General features: G+C 35.6%; 1 protein-coding gene and 1 long non-coding RNA gene across 2 annotated transcripts in view; one reads left to right on the top strand and one right to left on the bottom strand.

Moving 5' to 3' along the window:
* The first annotated feature begins 8,965 nt into the window (after positions 1–8,965).
* Positions 8,966–9,983, top strand: LOC121414900. Its single transcript, XR_005969927.1, has 3 exons — positions 8,966–8,975; positions 9,365–9,484; positions 9,944–9,983. It is a non-coding gene; the product is annotated as an uncharacterized LOC121414900 (long non-coding RNA).
* Positions 9,984–14,162: 4,179 nt separating this feature from the next.
* Positions 14,163–26,458, bottom strand: part of LOC121415954 (MAM and LDL-receptor class A domain-containing protein 1-like) — a 30,228-nt gene continuing 17,932 nt past the window's right edge. Inside the window, exons 12-18 of the mRNA XM_041609364.1 lie at positions 24,246–24,339; positions 23,229–23,399; positions 22,099–22,373; positions 19,710–19,929; positions 19,115–19,392; positions 18,120–18,207; positions 14,163–15,838 (exon numbers count right to left, since the gene is read on the bottom strand). Coding sequence (XP_041465298.1) covers positions 15,471–15,838; positions 18,120–18,207; positions 19,115–19,392; positions 19,710–19,929; positions 22,099–22,373; positions 23,229–23,399; positions 24,246–24,339 — 1,494 coding nt within the window. The 3' untranslated portion in view covers positions 14,163–15,470. The remainder of the gene's footprint in view (positions 15,839–18,119; positions 18,208–19,114; positions 19,393–19,709; positions 19,930–22,098; positions 22,374–23,228; positions 23,400–24,245; positions 24,340–26,458) is intronic.

Raw genomic sequence — 26,458 nt, 5'->3', positions numbered from 1 at the left:
TTTATTGAAAATATATTATGGTATATGATAATGTTTTTAATTTTATACAGACAATAATCATGGATACACTGACATATGGTACTTATATCTTTCTCTAATATCTGTCGACATATTTATGCATTAATTAATCATTTTGTAAGTCATTATTTGTAAGTTGCCTTTGTAATTTTATCTAACGTAATGTTTCCCATTTTCTTCTTTTGATTTTATACACTCAATGATCACTGATATACTTACGTATGGTGCATAATTCTTCACACTTTTCTTTTCTTATATTGAACAGGAATGGAGGGAGAGTTTAGGAAATTTGTTAAAATTTAAATTCGTATGCTTCTGTACTTTTCTTTTTTTGATTTTATATACATAATTATCATATTATTTCTGATTGTTTATTTCTTTTATGCTCTGTCTTATACAACAATTGACCGTGGAATCAACTAACATGATTCACATGACTTCTGATACTAAAAAAGCATTTTAATTAATTATACACTAATGTTGTACAAAGTCCAAAGTTAAAAAAGAGATTGTTTTGTTTTAGGGAATTTCATGAAACCTTTCTTCATTTGATTTTATTCAAATAATCAGATCTTTTTGTGGTTTTGTTTTAACCAGTTATTGACATGATTGCTTCCAATATTTAATATTTGCAATTTTACATTAAACTTTAGGTTGCGGCCTACAGGACTCAATGGGAGAGAGAGAGAGAGGAACATGTTTTGGATGTATTTTGTTGACGTTTTAGGAGACAAAATAAGAATCATCAATTTTAAGTCTGATGGTTTAACTTATATTATTCCTTTGTCGTTACTATGACTTTAGTATGTTTCATACTCACATTTAGTATTTGTTGTTATACAGTACCCAAACGAAGAGAAGAGACATTTGAGAATTTTAGTTATTTATTTAACAAGTTATTTAACAATTGCACACCAAGTTACCAATAATGCATATAGCATTTCCATTTATTTGAAAGCAGGATAAAAGAGCATTGTACATTAAATGCTTTGCTCCCGGGCATAGGTGCCGCGGCCGGGGATAGAACCCCGGACTTTCCATGTACGTTGTAATCGATACGATTTTACTTATTTTCGATGTTTGCATTTTGTTATATATATTATGTTCATGTTGCACGCTTCGATTGTTCTTGGCATTTCATCAGGATTTTTTTTTAAGATGAATTCCGATGTTTGTAAGTCTATCTTATTCAGTACACACATATTCAATGTGACCAACTCGTGTACGATTTTTGCCTCCTGAATTTTTACTTTTATTTTGTACAGGACTAAAATGAACAGATTCTCGTTTGTGGTTTTATAGGGATAGAATATTTCTTTATCTAAATTGGTTTTATTCAATCAATTATTTATAAAGCTAAGCTTATTCCTTATGGTGCATTATTTGCATTTTGAGTCAAGGTCGTTTTGGACAAACTCACCTTTTAACCACTGTTTTTCAGATCTAACATGTTTTGTCTTTTCATGTCTGCAGTTATTTAGAGAGACATTGACATGAAACCCAGCGATTGTCTCCAAACAGGTTTTACGCATCATTATATTCTATTAATTAATATTTGTTTTCCATTGAAGCATGTTTGAACCGTCTATCAAGGTATATCATAGTAGCTAATATTTACAAAATTTCTCGTTAATTGCAGATATCTTGTTAGTTCGCAAATGTTAGTATTTTTAATCAGAAATGCTTTAACGGTTAATTTGTTTTTTTAAAAAGGTTTTTGTTGGGAAAATTGCTTTTGAAACTTGACCCGTTTTGCCGATAGAAGAAATGTTTCCAGTAATTTTTTTTTACTGGAAGTGTTTCCTATTTTTTAAAAAGACTTTATAAAAATTTTAACAGCTAAGTGCTTCTGGATTTTCTTTATATGAAGTGCTTTTATTAATGGCGTCTACCTTTGACTATTTTTCACATTTTTGAAGCTCCCGAAATTTACCCTTTTTTGACAAAAAAGTATTTCCGCATTTTTTCAAGACGTCGAAATATTTTGACTAGTAAGTGCTTCCAGATATTAACTTTTTTACTGGAAGTGCTTCTCGTAACGCAGTGACCTTTGACATTTTTTCACATTTTTATTTTGGAAAGAGCTTTCGAAATAATGACCTTTGACCTTTTCTGTTGACCCTCATGAGATTTCCCGAGTACATCACCGCTTGTCACTGTCTAGTTTTGTGTCGGTGTATGTTAATGTTACACGGATAAAGTGTATGTTGTGCTTTTTTATGTAGTGTTAAGTGTTATGTATGTATATATGTATATATTGTTTCATGTAGTATCATATATTTCGCCATGCATCGTCCATTAGTTTATGAACTAATCCCAATTACCATTTGTATTCTTTGTGAAATTTATTTATACTAACATGGAGTCTTGTTGCTACCTTCGCGTGGTGACTCTGTTATGTGCAAAGGTGTCACTTTGGTGACCGTATTCATGGCAGGTCCATAAGCAAACTTGGGGTCTAATTTTGGACCAAAATTGATCACAGATGTGGGAAAAATATCTATGTAAGACTCAGTGTATAAAGTAGAGTATAATAGAGTGTGAAAATCCAAAATGAGGCGGCTTATGGCAAAAACCAGACTAAAGTTGATAAGTTACACATTTAAACAGTAACACCTTTGCACTACTAAAGCAACAATTCTTATGACTAAATCTATTGTAATCTATTAAACCACTAATGAAAAAAAAGAAAAAAATCCGCTAGCACCTTTTTTTCTTGCATCATTATGCCTCCTAAAAGGGAAGACCATTGCGCATCAAGGCAATGACCCCTGAGTTGGCGAAAGAGAGCGCCATGAAGAGCAGGAAAAAAAGCGAAAAAAGGTAAAAAAAGGGAAAGAGAGAGAGAGAGAGAGGAACATAAAAAAGTTTGAGTATATGGCAAGCTGTTTGACCCATAAAGACAATATACTGAGTATATCACTTGAAAAACTAAGTTTATTAAGAAAAACTAAGGTTATTATCGCCGACAAATTTAATTTTTAGTTTGATAAACAGGTTTCTTTTTTTATAAACTTAATTTTTCTCTTGAAAAAGCAGAGTTTCTTGAAAAACTAAGTTTTTCGACTGATAAACAGATTTCTTAGATAAACTTGAGTTTTTCAAGAGATAAACTTAGTTTATCGGCAGAAAGACTGAGTTTATCTGTTAATAGATAAGCTTTTCAATTTTGATAAACTCAGTTCTTCAATTTTTACCGAAATCGAAAATCCAAGTTAATCACTTGAAAAACCTAGTTTATCGCCGGTAAACCATCGAGCTATAATTATAGCTCCATGGATAAACTAAGTTTTTCAAATCTGATAAACTATTTTTTTTAAAATCTGATAAACTGAGTTTTCCAACCGAAAAACTTAGTTTATCGGCGATGAACTAGGTTTTTAAGTGACAAACTAGGTTTTTTAATTTCGATAAACTGAGTTTTTCGATTTCGATAAACTAGGTTTTTCGATTTCTATAAGCTAGGTTTTTTAATTCGAAAAGTTAAAAACTAAGTTTATCAGCAAAAAACTGAGTTTATCTCCGACAAACTAAGTTTTTTAATTAAAAACTAAAAAATTTCAATGAAAACTAGGTTTTTGGGAAATTAAAAAACTCAGATTATCAAATAACTCCGTTTATCAAATGAAAAACTTAGTTTATCGCTCGATAAACTGAGTTGTTCATATTTTAAAATGAAAAAACTAAGTTTATTACTCGAAAAACCTAGCTTTTCATTGAAATATTCAGTTTTAATTGAAAAACTTAGTTTTTCGGAAATAATTGAAAAAATTAAGTTTTTCAGCGATTAACTCAGGTTTTCTTGATAAACTTAGTTTCCGGGCAAAATACTTGTTTTTTCGATTGAAACACTATATTTTTTGACGATAAACTGAGTTTATCGCCTTTTTGGGTCAAATGGCTTGTCATATCTTAGTTGGATGAGTTCGGCAGTGGGAACAAAGAGCATGGAAAAATGAATGTTCAAACAGAGGTGTACTGGTAAAAGTCTTGCCCTCAAGAAATAGTCCCAGTTGCGTTATTAGATACGATGATTTCCTATTCATATGATTGTAGGCAAATGATACACACTCTTGATGATATGTACATAGCGATGCACATCGTATGATACTTGTTGTGACGTCAGCGATAATATATTCAGGAATTGGTTCACTGTTTCCTCGTTTTATCGTAAACCTTTTTTCTCATTTTTGGTGCTGATGTCTCGAAAGCTCTGCAAAGGTGTAAAATTATGTTAGATTCATATTTTTAGCACTATTATTAGCATTGTCATTTTTTTCAAAATCTGTAGTAGTAATAGAAGTAGTATTGAAAGTAGTAGTAGCAGCAGCAGGAGTAAGAGGTAGTAGTAGTTGTTATCGTTTTTTTTTAAATTTGAAACATTTTTATATTTCAATTAAAATCAAAAGAATCTGTCGTTTCTTTTTAAAGACATGTAATAAGTGTCCCATTGATAACTAGCTATATATTAAAATTACATTTTTTTCGAATTCTTTCTTTGAAATTGAAAAGTGCACTTGGCTGCCTATAAAAGCAAGTGAATTTAATAAATTAATCAGAATGTCACAATTTGAAATTGTTTTTGTTTGTTATGTTCGTAATATGTAAATACTTTGTGATCACATTGATAAATGATATGAGGAGATTTCTGCACTATACCTTTTCTCTCGCATATATATCATTTGGCATATTTGCACATTCCAGCAATCCAGCTGGTGTACTCATTCCTCTTCTTTATCAGAAGGCATCCACTCCCGAAGTTTGTATCATCAAAGTTAGAATATATCAGTGGCTCTCCACTCGCCCAAGCGAGATAATCTTGGGCGCTGCCGGCAAGACGCCGCGTCAAACCCAAAGACCTTATAATATATTACTAGACCGAAAGCTGCGCGTGCGTTCAACACAAAACAAGTCAGATTAGGCTCCGCCTACCGCGATCATTTGAAGACAAAAATAAGCCCCCATTGACATTCATGAGCGTAAATATATTCATAACCCACCCTTTTAATTGGCTAAGAGCGTCATTAATACGCGATTTCCCCGATTCTTTGTCATCGATACTAGTGGTATCGTGTTACAGAATTAATTATTCATTTGACCTCATTACGTCATCTAATTTATTCATTCTGAAACTTTTCTTTCCACACAAAAAAGGACCTACGAACACTCCGGTGAGTACGTATAAACTGATATAACCACATGAATTCAGTGTACTATTTACAAATTTCACACTGTATTTTGTGATCATAGGTTATTTCTCTACCAAATTAGAGAGTTTGCTATCATTCTTCTGTTAAAGTAGAAATATATTGAAAATCGTAAAACTGGAGAATCATATATCACAATAAAGGAGAAAATAAGGAGAACACGATGGTGTACATCATTTATCATGGAGACGGATGAAACTCAGTTAATTGATAGTTTAAAGTTCTCTCTCTGAATGCTTCAAACACGCAGAATTACGTCCGCGAAATTGGGGATTTTTTATGACGTCACTGTCTGTACGAGAGGCGTGATTGGCTCTCCCACGTGAAGCTCCACTTGCATGCAAAACCTGTTGCAAGGGTACATTTTCTCCACATTGTCACTGAATACTTCGATCCCGAAATGATCGAAAGAAAACCCAGAATTTTATCTAGATTTGGATTTTCAAATTGATGATTTTGAGATGAAGAGAATGATGAAGTGAAACAACACAGTGACGTAGTTGGAGGTAAATTGGGGGAATTACGCCGATGATGATGAAAATTCAACTTGCAACACAATCACAAGTAAAGTAATGTACATACCGATTCGCTACCAATTCATGCTGCTGGAAGTGCTAGCTACACCGCTCGGGCCAAATTGAATTCATGCTGAACATGAATAACCACATCCAGACAGTCTATCATAAGAAGGAAAATGATATAACTGTACTTACAAACAAGTGAATAATCCGAACCTGAAGGCAAATCAACTCAACGAATAGTACCAGACGATATGATGCACTGACGATAAACTTCATCCGGCTGGATAGATTGTCACTCGTTCTGTTAGATGTAACTTTTATCTCATTAATTTGACAAAATTACGAAACTCGGGGAATTATTATTCTATATAAAAATATAGTAACATCTCTTATCATTTTTTGAATTACGATAAAACCTGTTTTGAAGGAAAACGTTGAGGTAAATTAAAATTAGATGTAAAAGATCATCCCATCATGCGTAGCATTATGTGATCGTAAACAAACCATCACAACAACACATGCCGTATTGTTTGCTCGCCTTGCATTGGCTGAGACTGAGAGAATAGATCTATGCACGTTTTGCACAGCTCTCAATCAGCAAGGAAGGAATACGTGCATGTTTGCGATGGTTTGTTTGCAATGACATACAAGCTACGCATGTTGGGGGGGGGGATTTAAAAGTAATTTTAGTTTATCTCACGTTTTCCTTCAAAAGAGGTCTTATCGTAATACAAAAAATAATAAGAGATGTTACTATATTTTTATATATATAAATAATTCCCCGAGATTCGTAATTTTGTCAAATTAATGAGTTACAAATTACATCTAACAGAACGAGTGACAATCTATCCCAGCCACATGAAGTTTATCGTCGGTGCATATCGTCTGCTGCTATTCGCTGAGTTGATTTGCTTTCAGCTAGGTTAATTCGGATTATTCACTTGTTTGTAAGTACAGTTATATCATTATTTTCCTTCTTATGATAGACTCTCTCTGGATGTGGTTATTCATTTTCATGGATTTAATTTGGCCCGCGCGGTGTACGTATAGCTACCACTTGTAGCAGCAGCTGCATGAGTTGGTAGCGAATCGGCATGTACATGACTTTACTTGTGATCGTCAGGCAAGTTGAATTTTCATCATAATCATCGGCATTGTTCCCCCATTATTTACCTCCAACTACCTCACTGTGTTGTTCACTTCATCATCATTCTCTTCATCTTTAAAATCATCAATTTGAAAATCCAAATCTAGATAAAATTCTGGGTTTTCTTTCATTTCGTGACAGAAGTATTCAGTGACAGTGTGGAGAAAACGTACCCACGCAACAGGTTTTGCATGCAAGTGGAGCTTCACGTGGGAGAGCCAATCACGCCTCTCGTACAGACAGTGACGTCATCAAATTCCAGTCAATTCAGAGACCGATGCGAGGCATATTTCGGAGGGGCATTTTAGCGTTTTTCAATCGGCGATTTTCACCTTTTTGTATTATTTTCGGTATTTTTGAATGACCCACTGATGATCCCCACATCATTACCTTTCCATTGATATATAATAAGACCACATTCATAATCAATATATTTCTCCTTTAAAGGAAAGCAGAATTTGGTCTTTGAAATTGAAGTTAGATTGTCATCGTCGCCCAGTGCAGCCTGTAGGTTGCTTGCAGTGTTGCGGTTATGCCGCTGTGTTAACCACATCATGTATTTTGTACGGGCTCCTAGCCGATTGGGCATCGAGAGAAATTCGGGCCGGTTTGGTTCACCTCCAATTAACAAGGACCAACCCACGATTGATTAAAACAAGAAGAATGAAGCTTCTTTTTGTACACTGTAACGTTAGATCTAGAGGGAGATCTGCATCTATCTTCAGTAGATCGAGACCCAGTCAGGAATAAACTATGAAGTGGAGTGTGGATGAAGATATATTGCCTGTCATTGTGTCAATCCTCACTTTCGGTTTCAGATATCAAATTTATTTTGCATAACTTCAGGCTTCTGCATTAAGCCCCCACCCATTTTAACTTATTGTTATTTATAAATATAGTTAGACTCTGTCTTAGAAATAACTAGACCAAAAGCTTCAGTCTCTCTATTTTGGTTGTTCCGCTGAACGTAGTAAAATGTCAAAAGTTGTTGAATAAATCCCCAGAAATGACGGTTATTTCTGTCTAAGAAATAATATGCTGCAGCTCTGCATGTTTGTCTTATTATCAATAGATAGGCCTAACGTTAGATCTAATTTCTAACTTGGTTAACAGAGGATCTTGTGTTGCTTATTATTTTAGACTTATGCCGTTACGGTACTTTACTTTTATTCATCGATGCTTTCTAAGACTAGGCCAACCTTATTCAAATCTAGTCATCTAAATTATACTTTCCCAACCCGCGACACTTACCCCCAGGGCTTATGATCTAGGTCTGTAATTTAGGCCTAGATCTAGGTCTGGGCCTAAACGACTCCATTTACGTGTACGAGTAGGCCTATGCCTATGCGTGTCAGTGGACCAAGGACTAGATCTAATCTTGGTCAATAATGGCAATGAAGTTTAAACTTTTAGCCTGGAAGAAAAGTCAGAGTCGGACATCAAATCCATATAGGCCTATATCTCGGTTTAGAACCAAATCTTTACTTTGTAGGTCTAGATAGATCGAGAGTCCATCGTTACTATCTAGATCTAGACCTACGAGTAATTTAGATACGCGAATGCTGTTGCACAGCTCTGAGTCTTGGACTAGATCTATACTTTCTTACAAATAGATCTAGACCTAGTGCATGAGATTAAATTATGTTAAAGTCAAATGAAATACATGTAAGATTCGGAAATGAAAAGATGCAGAGGTTTCTTTTTATTGGGGGGGGGGGGGCTGACATGTGAAAAAAATTAGAGAAACCTAAAATTCAGAAAGTGAGGGCCAGAAGTAACCAATATTACCTATGGCCGTTTTGTGCATTTTCTAAAATAAAATTGAAGGATGTCATGCAATTCTTTTTTTGATGAAGGTTTTTCACATTTCAGCTCTTACCCAAATCCCTCCCCTATACATACGGCCATGAAAAATATCACTGCTTATTATTGTACTCTCTTTTCTTTCACAAACAGGTTGAGTTTGAAGAACAAGAAAAACAGGTTGAGTTTGAAGGACAAGAAAAACAGTATAGAGGTCTACCTATATGGTTCAAGATGATGATCATAAGTGCATGCATCATTTCGCAGATTCTCATCCAGGTATAAAAGTTAAACTAACCCATTCAAAATTACAGATACATTACATGCATTGAATGTTAACCATGTTTACATTAAATAAAAATAACCTGAGTCACAAAGAGGTAGGATCTGTACTGAATATACACTTCTTAAATATACAGGCTCTCGAGTCTAAAGTAGAACCAATGTCAAAAGTTATGTACCTTGGGCAAATTTATAAAACAAGGTCATGTCCTTGATCTACTAGTAATTAAATTGCCTTTTTATTTCCTATTTGTTTATGAACAGAGCAATATTTATTTTTCATGAGTTACATTTCATAAAATTCATTTTATTGTTTTATTAGTGTGATATTCATATTTCATATTTGTAGATTTATGATTTTTTTTGTTTTACATTTTGTCTAATAGGATGATGCAGTTTGACAATTTCCATGGAGGTGATTGATGATGATAAATAATTGGTGAAGTAGGCCTAATAGAACAGTGACTGGACCACAAAGAGAAATACAAACTACAGCAGTTATAGGAGTGAGTGAGTTAGTTAGTGATTATTTTTGATAATGGAGGTTGTTCACATTTTTTTTGGCAACAAATAGACCTGCCTTTGAAAAACCCATTTCAATTTTGTTTTTAGATTATAGTTAGTGTCGTTTATAATTACAGATCAAAATATTCTGTGCAACAAAACATATCAACTTTAATTCTTACAATTCATATAATTTACATATGTTAATTTATATATTGATATTTAAAAGAAATCTCTGACATTTTTTCAAAGTATACATGTAGTTAGAATGGAGAGTGGTATGTAAACTGCGGAGAACATGTTTAAGTGATATGCTTTATAGAAGTACAAGTTTATAATTAGAAGTAAGATTTCCTATGTTATGTGTTGAAGAAATATATATATGCATAGTCTCACTTTTCTTAAAACATTTATGTGTTATAAATCATGACAATTTAATTGATTATTTTTTCAATCTGCAGGACTGGTGTAACAGATGTTTTCATTCAAGAAATCCAACAAGTCAACATTGAAGACTTGGGAACCACGTGATGAAGATGGAAAAGGTTTTTTTTCCAAGTCCAATTTAAAAAAAAATTATCAAAACCCAAATTCATGACGTATGAAATTTCTTATTGATTTTTATTAAAACTGGTTCCAAAAAGAGAAGCTATAAACATACAAATAGGAGCGGCGGATTGAAGATGAAAGTGGGGGGGGGGGGCACAGGGAAAATGCTGTTTTATGTGAAATTTTTTAAAAGTTGCGAGCGAGCAAAATTTCGACATTTTAAAAACAAATATCCAATTTTGTTATAGATTTTGACAAAATACTCAAAATGATATATTTCACCCTTTGCTTTCCTTTTTCTTTTTTTTTCTTAGTCGTGATTTTTTTTTCTTGGGGGGGGGGGGCAGAGCATTGGCGGCGGAAGGCAACAAATTTAGGGGGTCCACCTGAATTTATCCACCTAAATCTTAAGAGACCACAAAAATTTCCAGCAAAAAAAAGGTTGTCAACCACAATTTTAGGGGGGCCACAACAATATTAAGGGGGGGTCTACCTGAATTTAGGGGGACGCAGGAAAAAAAAATTGATGAGCAAAAAAAAAGATTCTCAACTAAAAATTAGGGGGTCTGTCCCCCACCTCAAATTTAGGGGGACAGGTCCCCCTATCCCCCGCTTCCGCCGCCTATGGGCAAGAGTCCTTCAAGCCCCTCTCCCCTCCATCTGTACGAAACTGCTTATATACTCCACTCACATGAATTATTAAACTTAATGCACAAAGGATTTCCTTCAGAAGTATATTATAGAAATGAAAATATTGTTTTCTTGTTTCAAAGGGCACTTGTCATGGTGACCAGATCCTTCTCAGGTGAAAGGGGCACAGAACAAGTTCTTTAGGAGCACTTTTCTTTGGTAAAAGGGGGCAGTGATTCAAGAAAGGGCACTTTCCAAGAAGGCGAGGGGGCACTTTGTAACATGTGAAACGGGCCCTCAGATGGAAGGGCACAGAACACGGGGGGGGGGCATTTTTGGGTAAAAAATTGCATATAAGGAAGAGCACTAATTGGTATTACCTAAAACAGGTTCTCATCAGGTGAAAGGGACACAGTACACGTTCGTGAGGGGGCATTTTCTTGCATAAAAAGGCACTTTTCAGTGCTTCAAACAGTAGGGGTAATTGTGCCCCCCCCCCAGCATACAAAAACAAATTTCTATTAACATACGCTTAAGAAAAAGGTAAAGCTTAATCCTCTGATAATGTGATTTTTTTTCTGGATAATTAATAAAATTCACCACTAACCAGAGAATTCCTTCATGTCTTTCATTTGTGTTCATATAGTATTTGTACAGAGCTAAAATGAAAGGGATTTGGAATTGGCAAAATTCAAAATGAGATCGAGAGAGGGAAAGAGTGATGAGAAGTGGGTCGAAAAGAGATGAGAAAAAAATGGAGGGGCACATAATTATGAAGAGATAATTTAGAGGGAGTGGTGAGAGAGCTGATGTTGGAAGTAGGCACAAAAGGGGTGGAAGAGAAATAAGACGAGATTTTTGGAAACCAGGAGACAGATAACAAGTGGGAAAATAAGGAAATATATGAAAAGTTAAGTTGCAAAAGGGGCTAGGGCCACTCCAAGAAAATCATTTTTTTATTCTCCCATATTGCAATATTCTTATGCGAAAATGAATTTTCATGATACCCTACCATTAGAAATTTAAAATTGGGTATAAAAGAAATCTACTTATCTTGAATTTTTCTTCATATTTTTTTAAGATATTATTTTCCAGAAAAATTATGTATGGACCTAACCCCTTTTGAAAAAAAGTGAATTTTCTTTTTTTAGTTCACTTTTTTATGGGAATTTCAACTTTTCTATATGGTATCATCTTACAGAGCTACTAAAAATCAATTAAGACATAAATATCAAATTTGATTAAAAATAGACCTAACCCCTTTTAAAAGTGAGCTCTTCATATGTAGGAGAAAGGCGGCACAAAACAACATGTTAAAATGATTAAATGAAAAAAAAACAGAGTAAGAAATGCTGGAGAATAAAGGAGACAGGAAACATATTGAACATGATAAACTGGGGCCCGTTTCATCATGAGTTACAAGTATGGTAACTACGAATACCAATCATAATCAAGGTTCCCACGGTTATCACAATAATAGCGATGTTTAAATAGCTCAGTGTAATTCATTATGAAACGGACGCCAGAAGAAAGCAGGCACGGGGATCCATGAAGATTTTTTTTTCACTTCTCGAAAATTGTAACAAGAAATGGCTCTTTTAGTGGTAAAAGTTATTTTTTTTTCAGTATTCATACTCAACCAGTGATAATGAATACAATCATTGTAATAACCATGATTTGCCCCCACCCCCACCCCCACCTTTTTACCTAATCGCGACTTGATCTACTCTTTTCATCTTCCCTTTTAGAATTAGCATAGGCCTATAAGACGCAATAAAAACATTGTTTTGTTTTTAAGTGATATCGCTTGTGATATCGATACTTTATAAAGCGCAACGTATCGTCTCAGATTTGCGCTTGCTTGATTCGCTGAATCCTTCGCGTCACGAGCGCGTAACAAAATGAATACATTAATGAATTTTCCAAGTTGACCTTTGTCATTGCGCTGATGTGCGTATTGTCTAATACACGTACAAAACCACAGTTGACGAGGGAGCATCGTACGAAATTAATATTAATGGGGGCTTATTTTAGCTTCTAATGGATTAAACAAAATGGCGGTAGCTTCGGGGGCCTGGTCAAACCTATCCAGTATTCGTTGGATCTGTACATTGCTGTACGATCTGTAGCGGAAATATTTCATATAATTGAAATGATTTTTTTTAATTAAAAAAGAAAGGTTTTGATTTGCACGTCATCTGTGGCTTGTTTTTGATATGCGAGATAAATTTGTAATTTGATTTTACGCAGGTCTACTTATATTCTCTGATTTTATCATTCACTTTCATATGCATAAAGCATAATGGCAACATATTGGTATTACTATTTACCACGGTAACATTGCCAAGCTGTAAATCACAATCAAGGTTTAATCAATACCACCGTTCCCTGAGTGTTTTTCTTCATTATGCTCATAAACTCTCCAGCAATCATAGCAATGTAATATTTGTACATCTGTCGAAAATGCAATAGTTTTTTACAGTGGTGCTCAAAAGTTAGAGAATCCCACCATAAAATGAACATATCTATAGTAGACGGGCCAATATATGGTTTGACCCGGAACAAATTGCAACAAGTATTTTTTCAACTGTTTCTGGCATTATTTGACCTTGGGAATAACATACTAATAATATGTCTGTAAAGCGCTAAGAGACGTCGTTCCGATGTATTAAGCGCTATATAAATGCGGAATATTATTATTATTATTATACTAAATATCTACCGAAATCTGCATACGGGAAAATAATTATTTTCAAGATGGCGTCCAAGATGGCCGCCACTCACTGATACGCATATAACTCATTATCCACCCTAGAATCCTACTTCAGTTCATATTCCATGGTCCAGGGGGTAGACGAATCTATTGATAAAATTAGAGTGAATATTAGCTCTCCAGGGTACCAGCAAAATCCAAGATGGCGCCCAAAATGGCTGCCGTAGGCTAAGAAATCCAATTTTCATATAATTAACTTAAGTGGCTTTAATTTGGCTTATATTCAATGGTTTTAATGGTGAAGTAGTACATCGGGACAAGTTACAATGATAGCCAGTCGTCTGGTGTGTCCAAAATCAAAGATGACTTCCAAAAATTGAGTTAAAACGACTCAATTGACATAGCTCATATCATCCACCTGGGAGATGTGATTTTGGTGTCTAGACCATGGTTTCAATAGTCAAATAATACATTGGGACAAGTTACAAGGACAGTCAGTGGGCAAGTTGAGCAAATTGATGACGTCATATCCACTCTTCTTTTGCATTTTTAAAAAATATTGTTTGTTTATTCAACTCTTTTTCCTCCAACAAATTAAATATTGGATTTACAACCGATTTGATACATTAGATATTCCTGGCTGCAACTTATTCTATTGTATCCATGCATGGTTAAATAAAATAATCACTGTTTTGATGAATAATAACATAAGACAAAGTAAATTGGGGAATTATGACATTATATAATTAATATACATGACGAAATGCATAAAAACTATTGTCACAAAATATTGTTTGTAATTGAATTAACTGAATTTAATTCTTACTACTTCAATTTAGATACAATAGTTTTCAGCTCGGAGAACCCATTTACGGTTGGAATGTGAATTACTACGGATGATTGTATTTTTCTTATTTTTAAAAGGACTGCATGTATAGGGAATAGGTATACGATCCGATAAAACTTGAAAATATAAAAAAAAAAACAGAAAAAGACCGCACATCCCACAAAACGGAAAATTTAAACAAAATGATAATAAATTATTTGCCTATATTGTCATAAGATTTCCATATTGAAAAATACATGCAACCTTAAACATTGGTGGATACGTTTTGATGCTTGACAAATTTTAATCTTTCAACATGGTTAAGTATAATCTTACATCCGCATTTAACGTTGAAACCGTTTTAATGATACATGAACTTAGCAAACGAGGATATATGTATTACACATTCTGTAATAAAAAAGATCGCTGACAAGCGATGAAAGCCAATCTGTCATTTTCACACCATTTTTCGTGTGGAACATGCTATTAAATTTCATAAAAAAGACACTAAAACAAATGCCTGGTTCTGTTGTCAGGAAGAAACGATAAAACAAAATAAACGACGCATTTAAATAGAATAGTTCAGTATTATAATTTGAGCTAAGTGGACCATACACTTATACCACATGGGTATAGAGCCTAGAATTCGTGAGTATGATGATTGTACTGATACCTGTATTTCTCTGCCGAGAACATGTCACTGTTAACCAAATTACATGTAACTGGATAGTTAATATAGAATATAAAGTCTTCATTTTTTTTTACATCAATTCAAACTTTATGAAATTGTAAGATTCAAGAACTTTCTTTTGATATCAAACCATTCAAACGTTAAGAATTGATATTAAAATAAAACCGTATAGACTGTAATGATTCTCAGCATAGTTTCTTATCTTATTATTGAGCAGGAAACCTCATGCTAAAATACAGTAACATACAATAATTGATACGACGAGGGACTCTTGTCATCATGCTCCAATATGAGGCATACCTGCAAAGTAATAAATCAATATTTGCAAGCCTGAATAGTTTCACCTTTTCATGTATCAATAACAATGTGTAATTGATAGATACAGACATGTACCCATGCATTGGTAATCATTAAATTCTTATCTGACTCACTCCTACAAGGCGCTTTTGGAAATAGCATTGATATTTCCATCAATTTTGGTGTTTTCATGTACCCATTACCCAATTATGTCTGATTTATCTTAAAACTTTCCCGTTTGTGTTTTTTTCAAGAGGGCCCATGGCATGGTTTTATTTCCAATTAAGCTTTACTTGATCCATTCGCTTCTACGGGGTCGGTGAATACCACAGTGGGATCAGTAGGGGCATTTATCGCCCCTCTTGGTGTCACTCCAGAGAAAGGTATCTCATCTAATCTTTCGTTCTTGTAGCTGACCCCGAATGGCATGGACGATCCGGAGCTGAACTTGCAAACCGCGACGATGACAACGATTCCGATGACGACTACGACGGCGATGGTGACCCCGATGATGATTCCTAGCTTGCTGTTACCTGCTGGCTTTTGTGTAGGATTAGTTTTCATTGGTTTAGTCATCGGTTTTGTGGATGACTGTGACGTAGTGGTCGGAGAGGGTGTGGTGGTTGCAGGTTTGGTAGGTGGTGGTATGTCTGGGTAATGTTTGAAGAGAAAAAACAAAAAAACAATACGTGCATTGATCGTTTTCAAGGCACACACACGATAAAAAAACAAGTAGGGGGCTCCCCAAAACAGATCTTAGAAAATTGGAAACAAATTCATTATGCACGCCCTAGACAATACTCGAAATGATTATTCAAGTACATTAATGAAAAACCTTTGAGCCGGAATGTGGTGGTGTCCTGACATGCGCTAAAAGAATATCATCTGGATTGCCCGGAACTAACCATCCAAGTTTTCGGACCTGCAGCCAGGAACAATCCCCTTCTGTATCTTAAAGGCAAACGAACCAGCAAACTTAAATGGGGAAGTTCACCCTGAAGAAAAGTTTGTCGTAAAAATAGCAGAAAAAATAGTATAAAATATATTTGTGAAGGTTTGAGGAAAATCGGTATAAGATTATGGAAGTTATTAGAATTTGAAGTTTTGGATTTGTAACGTCATAAACGAGCAGCTTCCCCATTTTATGTTTATGCAATATAAAATGCATGAATTTATTTTTTTGTAATGGTTCCTGATGACTTTTTGTTTTCTTTTCATGATCGGGTGTGAAATGATATGTCTATTGATATACAAAAGGTACATTATTTAAGAAAATGACATTTCATTGATTTTTGTCTCGCCTGCATAGCAGAGCGAGACTATAATGGGCGCCGCTTTTCCGTCGACGGCGTCGTCAACATTGAAATCTTAACCAAGGTTACGTTTTTGGAATGTCATCATAACTTAGAGAAAAATATGAACCCAGTTAATGACACTTAGACATAAGGTTAATCAATTATTGCTGAACATCCTGCTGGAGTTTCATGTCACATGACCAAGGTCAAAGGTCATTTAGGGTCAATGAACTGAGACCTTGTTGGGGGAATCAACATCGAAATCTTAACCAAAGTTAAGTTTTTGAAATGTTATAACTTTGAATGTTTAGGGAGCTAGTTCATGAAACTCGGGCATAAGAGTAATGGTTTAGTACTGAACATCCTGTCCAGTCACACGACCAAGGTCAAATGTCTTATTGGGTCAACGAACTTTGGCCATGTTTGGGTATTAGCTGAATTGCCGTCATATAATTATGGATCTAGTCCCTGAAACCTGGACATAAGAGCAATCAAGTATCACCAAATATCCTTTGCTAGTTTCAGTCCACATGAGCAAGGTGAAATTTCATAAAGGGTTAATGAACTTTGTCCTTGTAGGGGGAATATGTTGAATTGCCATCATAACTTTGAAAGTTCATGGATCCAGGTAATATAACTTGGATGTAAGAGCAATCAAGTATCAGCGAACATCCTATGCAAGTTTCAGGTCACATGACCAAGGTCAAAAGTAATTTAGCGTTAACGAACGTAGTATTTTACTATCATATAATTAAAAAAAAAACTACTCAATAGTAGTTTTTCTTTGATGGATTTTTTCAAATCCTCGGCAATATTTTTTTATTATCATTTCTGCTGTTTTTACAGTAAACCTTTTGTCAGGGTGAACTTCCCCTTTAATAGCTCCATCTCAAGTCCTCAACTACTCAAACCTGGCCATGTTCATTACCAATAATGCGACAATGCGTACAGACTGGTCTGGTGATATAAGCCCATTTGAATGATAACAAACTCATTAACTGCTTAATACATGCATATCGCAATGAATATGTTACCAAGTATCAAACGGATACATTCCCTCTCTAATTTGTTTCTTCACAGAAATAAAATTATAGGATAATTTGTCCTCTGTATTATCTCAAAGGTATGTTTTTAAGACTATTCACATTCAATGAGACACAACATAGTACGGTCAGTTCGCCCCCTTTAAAAGTTTCCAGTGATGATAAAGTAAGTCAATGGACAGTGAGACAGTTTCATGGACATGTAAGAATTTGATATCAAACATGACACATGGAACATTGTCTAAAAAATTCCAATCGGTAAAATGTTTTTTTTGAAGATGAAGTTCATGTGTAAAACAGAACCAATTTAATGCAGTAGTTTATAAACAAATTAGTCTGAATACAAAGTACACTGATAAATCTAATGCCTTGTTTTATGCTCTTATGGAACTCGAGTCGATCCAAAACATAATATGCAACTCACGATTTGTGTCTATCAACAAATATTTTGTATTATTTTGCATTAAAAGATAGGTTATATAAAACAATCCTTGGAAATCGCAAACTCATCAAATTCAGATAATGAATGAGAGAAAGTAATGAAATGAAATGAAACACATCAAAATAACTTTCAAAAGAAAAAAAAATCTCACATTTTGCACAGGCTTCGAGCTGTGATGTAACAATGACATTGTCAATAGCCATCACCCCTGCTGAGCCAGGACGAGCCGTAAAAGCAATCTGAATGTGTTGACAAAATAAAGGATATAATGGTATTAAAAAAAAATCATTACTAATCTAAACTGAGTTTGCTTAATCAATGAGCGTTGGCAATGTGGGTACCTTAATCTAAAACATGATAAGAAGATGGCTATTAATGACAGTGGCGTAATGAGCAAAAATATTTTAGGGGCCAGATTATTGTATCGGGCATAATTTATCTTAAAAGTTGCGAGCAAACGAAAATGTCGATATTTTTACAAAAATCAGTTTTCATGATATATTTTGACATGATATTTGGAACATAATATAGATATTTCCCACTTCCCTCTTTCCCTTTCTATTTTATGTTTCGTGGTCGTGATTTTCTTTTTCTTGGGGGGGGGGGGGGGGGGGCAAGTGGCCCCATTTGTACGTCACCGATTGAATATTAACTTGTGCTTGTGTCAAAGTCACATGTAGCCTCCAGACCACTCGAGTCAGGAGCCATACTTGATCACCCATAGAATCAGTAATTGATTACATATTCGACTATGATACAAACTTGCATATATACATTTTAGAGACGTATACAGTATATCAATCATTGCAGGCTGTGCACCTTTCTTACTGTGAACGAATGGGGAGCCAGAATTTTTGCTACGTACGATATTAAATGGCATTAAGGGTATACACGTATGTTCATTTTACCACAAAACCGGCCACGACTTCAGAATGCCGTGCTTTTCTTATATTCCAACTAATTTTAATTGAAAAATGGAAATAAATTAGTCTCTTCAACTCAACATTGAGGACCGTTCAAAGAGAGAAATTCACGTCCATCCTATTTTATTCACCACTAAATTGTGACGCCATCATATTGAGAGTAGATTTAACATGTGTAGCTTTATTCAAGTTCGGAAACACGATGCCCATATCGTAACTTTACCTTGAAAGGACGAACTGAAACCATCGTCGATGGGATAGACCAGTTTCCACGGAACCAGCTATTACCCATATCCCCGATGAGAGTATCTATCTGGTACTTTCTGACTGTATCTTTCTCCATCACCTCAATCGTGATTTGTTGACTCGGGTCCTCAGTGAGGATGAAATCAGCGGTCAGGCAGTGGTCCATTCCTTGAAGATTGTGCACTTGTGAGTAGAGTACGGCCTGTCTGCCCATATTCAACGTAGAACCCTCCACATACATGAATGAACTCGTGACTATCATTGAAAAAAGGACGAACAAAAGAAACATCCAATTCTTCTTCTAGTTTATGACAAACCTGAGAATGATTTTGCGGGGTAATCATAGGAACATCGCGGGTAAAACTATCACAGCACACTTTTTTTTTGGGGGGGGGAGTGGAAGTAATTATCCCTAAAAAGAACTAATTCAGTCCACGCAATCATGATACGGTGTAAATATTGGGTTCTTCTTCATGACGGTCTAGGCCAACAAACGTAGAAGGCAGCAACATTCCTGCAGTATTGTTGCTGCCCTCCACGTTTGTTGGTCTAGACTAACAGATGGTACTCACTCATATTTAGTGGGGTGGGATCAGAAGCCAGAGCATCAAACCATTTCCAAGGTATGCCATTTGACATCTTATTGATTTGATAACCGCAGAATGATGATCCCTGCTCGAATGTACATCTAGATTCTGTCGGGAAACCAGCGCATGGCTGTGCCAAGAACTTGATATCATCAATCGCGATGTCTCCCTTGTAACTTGAACCTTTTCTTCCTTCAAATGCGATCTGTATTTCAAACCAAATAAGAAAATTTTACATTGGTGCTCTCTTTAAGAATAATCTTTTCTTTAGGCCTAGACGATGGGAAGAATGGATTATTCATGATAACAAGTCCGACCTCTCTAACTGTTAAGCTTACAAGGTAATCAATCTATGATCATCAGGAGCATTTTCACCATCATGAGAGTTGAAATTTAAAGATATGATAGATTATAAAGGCTGCAATCTTAAAAAAAAACACAATCATTCAGTCAACATCTGACAGGGATTCTTTCTTCCTATTGTTTGCATACCCACGAATCAGGCAAAATCTCCCGAAGCCATATGGAAAACTAGCGGACAGAAGGTCCTCGCTGCACGCGCGCACCCTTATAACACGCAGAATTCCCTTGCATCATACCCCTTTTTCACAAACAAATGTGTATCAAGGACAAGCGTTGATTCAGATAGAATTTCCGCCCCCCTGAAATGAATGTTAATAACTTCTTCTATCAGATGACCATATTTTTTTTTACATTCAATTGGTGGGAAATATGGCACTTTATTACATTAAAATCACTAAAAACCATCCATAGTCAGGAATATGTATTGGGATAATGGGTTAGTGGGACATTTTTATAGTACCCGGGTGGATTACATCCGTCGTCACATCGTTGGGTGATGGTATCAAGAATTTCCGCCCAGATTATAATAAAGGCACATTATAAGGCAAATACTCATGAAAGAACCATGGAGATTGGTTAATAAGGAAATAGTGCACTTTTATCATCAAATCAGAGGAGATTTTCTTTGTGATACTGATGTCCGAAGAGCAAACCTACACTCGACGTGCATTCAACACATAGGGCTGGACAGAGCGTTTGTGTACGTCGGTGTGTTGTTCGAGTCACAGCGGTTTTCTAGCTCTTTCCATTGCAGTGCTGAACGTTTTATTAGGAATATATAAATATATATACCTTGTCAGTCCGAACTATGGATATAAATATATCAGATACCATTATTTTTGCCAACAAAAATCAATTTTATTCTCTGAATTGGATATTTTTCTGAATGTTGTGACGGGTCCATTATGTATACGGGGGTGCATCCTAGCTGATCACTGCATTGGTAAGTCTGAAATTTAAGTTTGCTTATTCATTTCACTTTAAATGATGTTAAATGTAAGGATAATTTATGAAATCGACATAAAATATTGCGAATCAACGCTGAAACATTATTTGTGAAGACGTTTTATCCCTCTGTAATGCTATTTCCCCCATAAAGCCGCAATGGAACATTCTGCACCACTGGTCATACGAGGATCGCGAGGTCTGCAAACGTCGTCTGCTATGTTTTTATATGTCCGGTATACTGTATGCAAGTTTTCGATATGTGTAAGAAAAAAATCCATCATCTGTTAGCATGGTCAGTTAGGAACAAGTGCCCCTCAAACTACTGAAATCATGGATTAGGTCTGTGCCTACATTAGACCAGTAAAACTTTCACAGCTTTCATGAAACGGTACCCTCATTTTTTCTTCTGAATGTCCACTTCGTTTTACAACGCCACATGCTAAAAGAACTACACAATATTAATATGAAGACACAAATAAAATAACATAACATTTCATTGTATGGAACATATTCCAAGGCACATCAAACCTCATCCTGAAAATTATAAAATGTCATTGTCATATAATTTGTGCTCAAATGTCAATGAACCCCACCGCATAATGCACTTCTTTATGCCGAGTATTGGATGTAGACAACAGCACTACTATGTTCGGGTAGCCTAGAGAAACTCTTGATTGTAATATTTCACCACCTGACTTCACGATTTAATATCTGAAAACGACAGAACTTTAGATGTGTTCTTTTTCTGGTGGGGTTTGCCAACTTTTGAGCACTTCTGTATACAATTTGGAGGTCGAGTAAATTTGGAGAATGTAGTTATAACGACATATTCTATGAAATATTAATAGCGAGTTCCCCGAGCGAAAACTCGCAATTGTCCGAGAAAGAGACACGCTATTTTAAAATTTCTCCGCGATATCCCCAATGGTTTGAGAGTATATGAAAGTTGAAAATGTAATTTCGTATGCTTACAATAAGTTCCTCCTAAACTCATATTTTATTCTGACGTGAAGCAGATTAATATCACTAGACATGTAATGTCAGTCGTAAGAATCCATTATACCTGGAATTTGGACATGCCGGTGAGGGTGGCTGGTAAGTCTACATTGGCTGGCCTCCACTCATTCCCCTGATCCTGAGCCACGCTGAATAACACCTCGTTGTTATAGTAGTCTATACTGACGTATTTCACCGTGAGGAATCCAATGTCCTCACCATAAGCGTGGTAGTAAAAACGAACGCATATGTCGTTGCTGCCGCTGCTGAGCACAGAACTTGTGAGGGTCGCCCGGTCACCAGGACGTGCAGGCAAGGAAGTCTCGATATAAGCGTAATGACCTACAAGTACGAAAGTAAAATTGATAGGGATATTAAAAAACCTGAACAGGTACGCGTCAAGCAATCTATTCTCAAACGCTGTTGTAGGTCCTGGGACCAGAAAGGCTATCTAAACAATGTAGCCAATGCAAAGACAACATAAATGTGGCCACGAGAAAATTCACTGTACAACTTCTTTACAACCCTGTTTAGTTTTAATTCTGGACCGATCCCCAGCCAACTAACGCTTTCCAATAGTGATTCTCTGACCCGAAGCAGATCACCTTATCACCTCACAACAACCCTTGCTTTAGAAAATTCTTACGTGCGAGTGGAAGGAAACTTGTTTACTGAGCGATCACATTATGGTTTTGTCCGTTGAGAATTAGTGCAAAGATAATGCAACCAAAGTATAGGGGGTAGCTATCAATTCAAATATCATGGATAAAATAGAAATAGCAAGAGACGAAAGGAGGATGCCAAAATCCTCCCTCAAAAAAAAATATATAAAGGAAACGCGTCATTCACTACAGGGAGATAAAGAACATTATGAACAAAGTATTTAAAATAGAAGTAAATATAACGATTAAAAGCGAGGAGATGACATGGACGGGGAAAAGGAAAGAAGAATAGTTGTGAAGGGTTAGAAAAGAGAATACGCATAATATTAGAAAGAGCAACAACAACAAAAATAAAGAAAACAAAGGTGGAAAGGAAACAAAAAAAAGATACCATAAAAATGATACAGGTAAAAAGAAGAATAGGCAAAGAATGATGAGTACAATACAAACATGAATCCTTGTGCAAAAGGCATCAATCCAGTCATAATTTGCATGAATGGTTGAAATGAAGGACACTAGTGAAAGGGCAATTTACCTGCTTCTGTTCCAAGTGTATGATCAACTGCTGGCCCTGTATCCTCAGAGCCTGTTCCTGCTCTGTTTCTGGTCCAATGAAAATATCCGTAAGTCTCTATAGTGTAGCCACACATCTCTTCCTCCTCAAAATCACAGTCGGCATTCCACGGGATGGGCTCGGGAGTAGTACCTAAAACACAAGGGGTCGGGCACAATTTATGAGCCGTCTCAAGCCATTCAGTTTCACACACACCGCGGATTCTAAAAAGCCTATCTTGTTAGGAAACGCTTTTTTTTATGTACCCTTCTTTGATCAACTACAATACACACAAGCACCCTCGTTCTTTAGTTTTGTTCTAAGATGAATCCACTGATTTCTTCAGACTGATAGAGTTTCAATATGGGTTCAATGGGTTCTACTGAACCCCTGAACTCCATCATTACCCTACTGTTGCGAACTTCAAATGAGAGGAATGTAGCATGTACATGATGAACATCGTCTGAAAAATATTCCATAGACTTTCTCATTGAAAATGGCAAATTGATTCGATCTGAACATTACAACGGTTGGTGGAATAAATACAGGAATTAATTTTCAAACGAGCTAGGATTGTAGACCTACATCTTGTCCTGAATGTAGATTTCTATAAGTTTAAATGCGTTTTCTACTATCTACGCAGTCTAAATGAAAATAGGGTATTGATGTATTTCAAATGGTTTTAAAAGGAAAGCAGAAAGCTGAGGGTGTGGAATTAGAACAGTGACTGCTGTTTGGCACTGCATTTTGCTGACAGTTAACATAATGATCAACGCTAGGTTTCCACATGATGTTGGGCGCCATTAGACTCCGCGTGCCACTATGCCTTTAATTAGTTAGGCGGGAGATATTTCAACTCGCTTGCTCTCGTTTGATTTTATTGAAGTCTATTTAACGAGTGGACATGATGGATGTCTTCTTACTGTGACGAATATTACTGATCAGAATTCTTGGCTCAAAACGACCAAAATAATACTCTGACAAGTCCACACTGTGTACCTGACGTATCACACACTCCTTCCACGAGCTTTATATCGTCAATAGCAATTTCAGCATAATATCTTGAATTTCCGCACAATCCTAAGAATAAAGCCTGTAGGAAAAAACACAAACACATTGAACATGTTAATTATGTTCCCAACGAATGCACCCAACTTAGATCAAGGTTAATCGGTTTTGATTTTTGTTTTGCCTTACCGGATTTCAACAGAGACCTAGTAATCACTTTTCCCGTTAGTCTGATGGTCAGTTAGTTTGTTACAAAGATGTAGAATTTTTTTTTCATCATGCTCTCATTTCTTTACTTCCGCACCAGTTCATACGTGGTAAATATGGTCCTTGTGTAATGCTTCATGTGACCTGAATGATGAGGTTAAATGATATGTCGTGTCAATTATTTTATAATCATTTTTTTGTTCAACTTGTTCTCATTCTTTATTTCTGCATCAATTGTGTTTACACTTGCTTGAAACGATTCCTTGGGTAAAACCACACATATGTTGTTGAGGATGATAGGGTCAAATGGTCAAGCTTTTGTTAAAGGTCAAGTCCACCCTAGAAAAATGTCGATTTGAATAAATAGAGAAAATCAAACAAGAATAACGCTTGAAATTTCATGTAAAGTGTCATGCAAATGGGTCAGTCGATTATGTCCATCACTCACTATTTCTTTTGTTTTTTATTGTTTGAATGATACAATATTACTTTTTTTACAGATTTGACAAGGACCAAGTTGACTGAACCATATCAGTTTCCTCATTTGCATACCGACCAGGATGTGCATCCGTTTTGTGAAATTAAGCGAAACTTTAACATGTCATAACATTCTTATTTATCATCCGATTTTGAAGAAATTTTCAGTGTTATGTTTGTTCGATTTTTCTCTTTTTATTCCCATCAGCTTTTTGCTAGGGGTGGATTTGTCCATTAAACTTGTTATCATTTGTTCACACTTGGTACATATGATTCTTGGGTAATACCACATGTGAGCTCATGTGAAGATGAGGTCAAAGGTCATTAGGGGTCAAAAAGATCATATTGGATATTTTATAAATCGTGAAATCAGGCAAGAACTTGTCATACAAATTTATGTCATTTTTTTTTTCTAACGTTCCTCCAGTATCTTCCATACAATTAATCCATTAAAACGTAGGCATGTGGGCCTGGATACTTGTCTCCTCGGACAAGACCGTGTCGAACTACAAAGCATGTCAGGGAGTTTTCCAAATTGCAACGGGGACGGTTTCTAGAACATAGTAAATGTATTGAAAAAGCGCGTGAATTACTACATATTCGTCAAAGTGAGAATGGGAGTCCCACAAGACTCCATCCTTGAACCACTTCTTTTTTTTGTATCTATATCAAAAGTTTACCAAAATGTATTCATGATGGCATTGTTGATATGTATGCTGACGACACAACTCTTACAGTCAGCGGAACAGTTGTGATGCTTATTGGACCACGATCGATTCTCAATGGAGTGGAAGATTTTTCTGTCACACTGAACGACAGTTATCTAAAAAAAGAGTTAAGGCCCTTTGTTAAGGAGGCAAAGTGCCTTGGTCTTACTATTGATGAGGAGTTGAGATGGACAGAACATGTGGAAAAAGTTATAAAAACTGCTGATAAATATATAAGTGTAATAAAGCGAGCAAGGATTTTCTGTTCCTCTGTTTGGTCGGAAACATTTCAAAGACAAACTATCAAATTACAAAAGGTTCATAAAATAGCTGCACGTATAGTGTTGTGAGGAGGATTTAATGTTCCTTCAAAAAAACATGTTTAGTAGGTGAGGTTGGACGCCTATTCAGACACGTTTCCAGTTTGGACGTGCAGAGATGATGTATAAATCAATGCATGACATAGTTTACAACATGTCAGCTCGCTACATGATCACTGTACAAGACATATCGTAAAACATACATTGCGAAAACCCAAATTTAGGACAGATAGTATAAACATATAGTCCTTTAATGTTAGGAATTACCGCCTGAAATCAACTTGAAAGTTCTATCAAAATGTCACTCACCTCCTTTGCAAAGCCTTAAATACAATTTGAAATCTATGTTATCTGCACATGAGGTGTAAATGAGTCCAAGGATATATGCATATTTGTACGTTGAAGAAACTTATTTTTAGATATGGTCCTTGTTAGTGTATCATCTTGGAGTGATCTTGTGAGCAATCAGAATTCAGTGAAAATTCTGAATATG

The sequence above is a fragment of the Lytechinus variegatus genome, chromosome 5 (assembly GCF_018143015.1).
Source record: "Lytechinus variegatus isolate NC3 chromosome 5, Lvar_3.0, whole genome shotgun sequence".
NCBI lineage: Eukaryota > Metazoa > Echinodermata > Echinoidea > Temnopleuroida > Toxopneustidae > Lytechinus > Lytechinus variegatus.
Note: the sequence above shows the minus strand (reverse complement) of the source record. Positions and strands in the feature narration are given on the sequence as shown.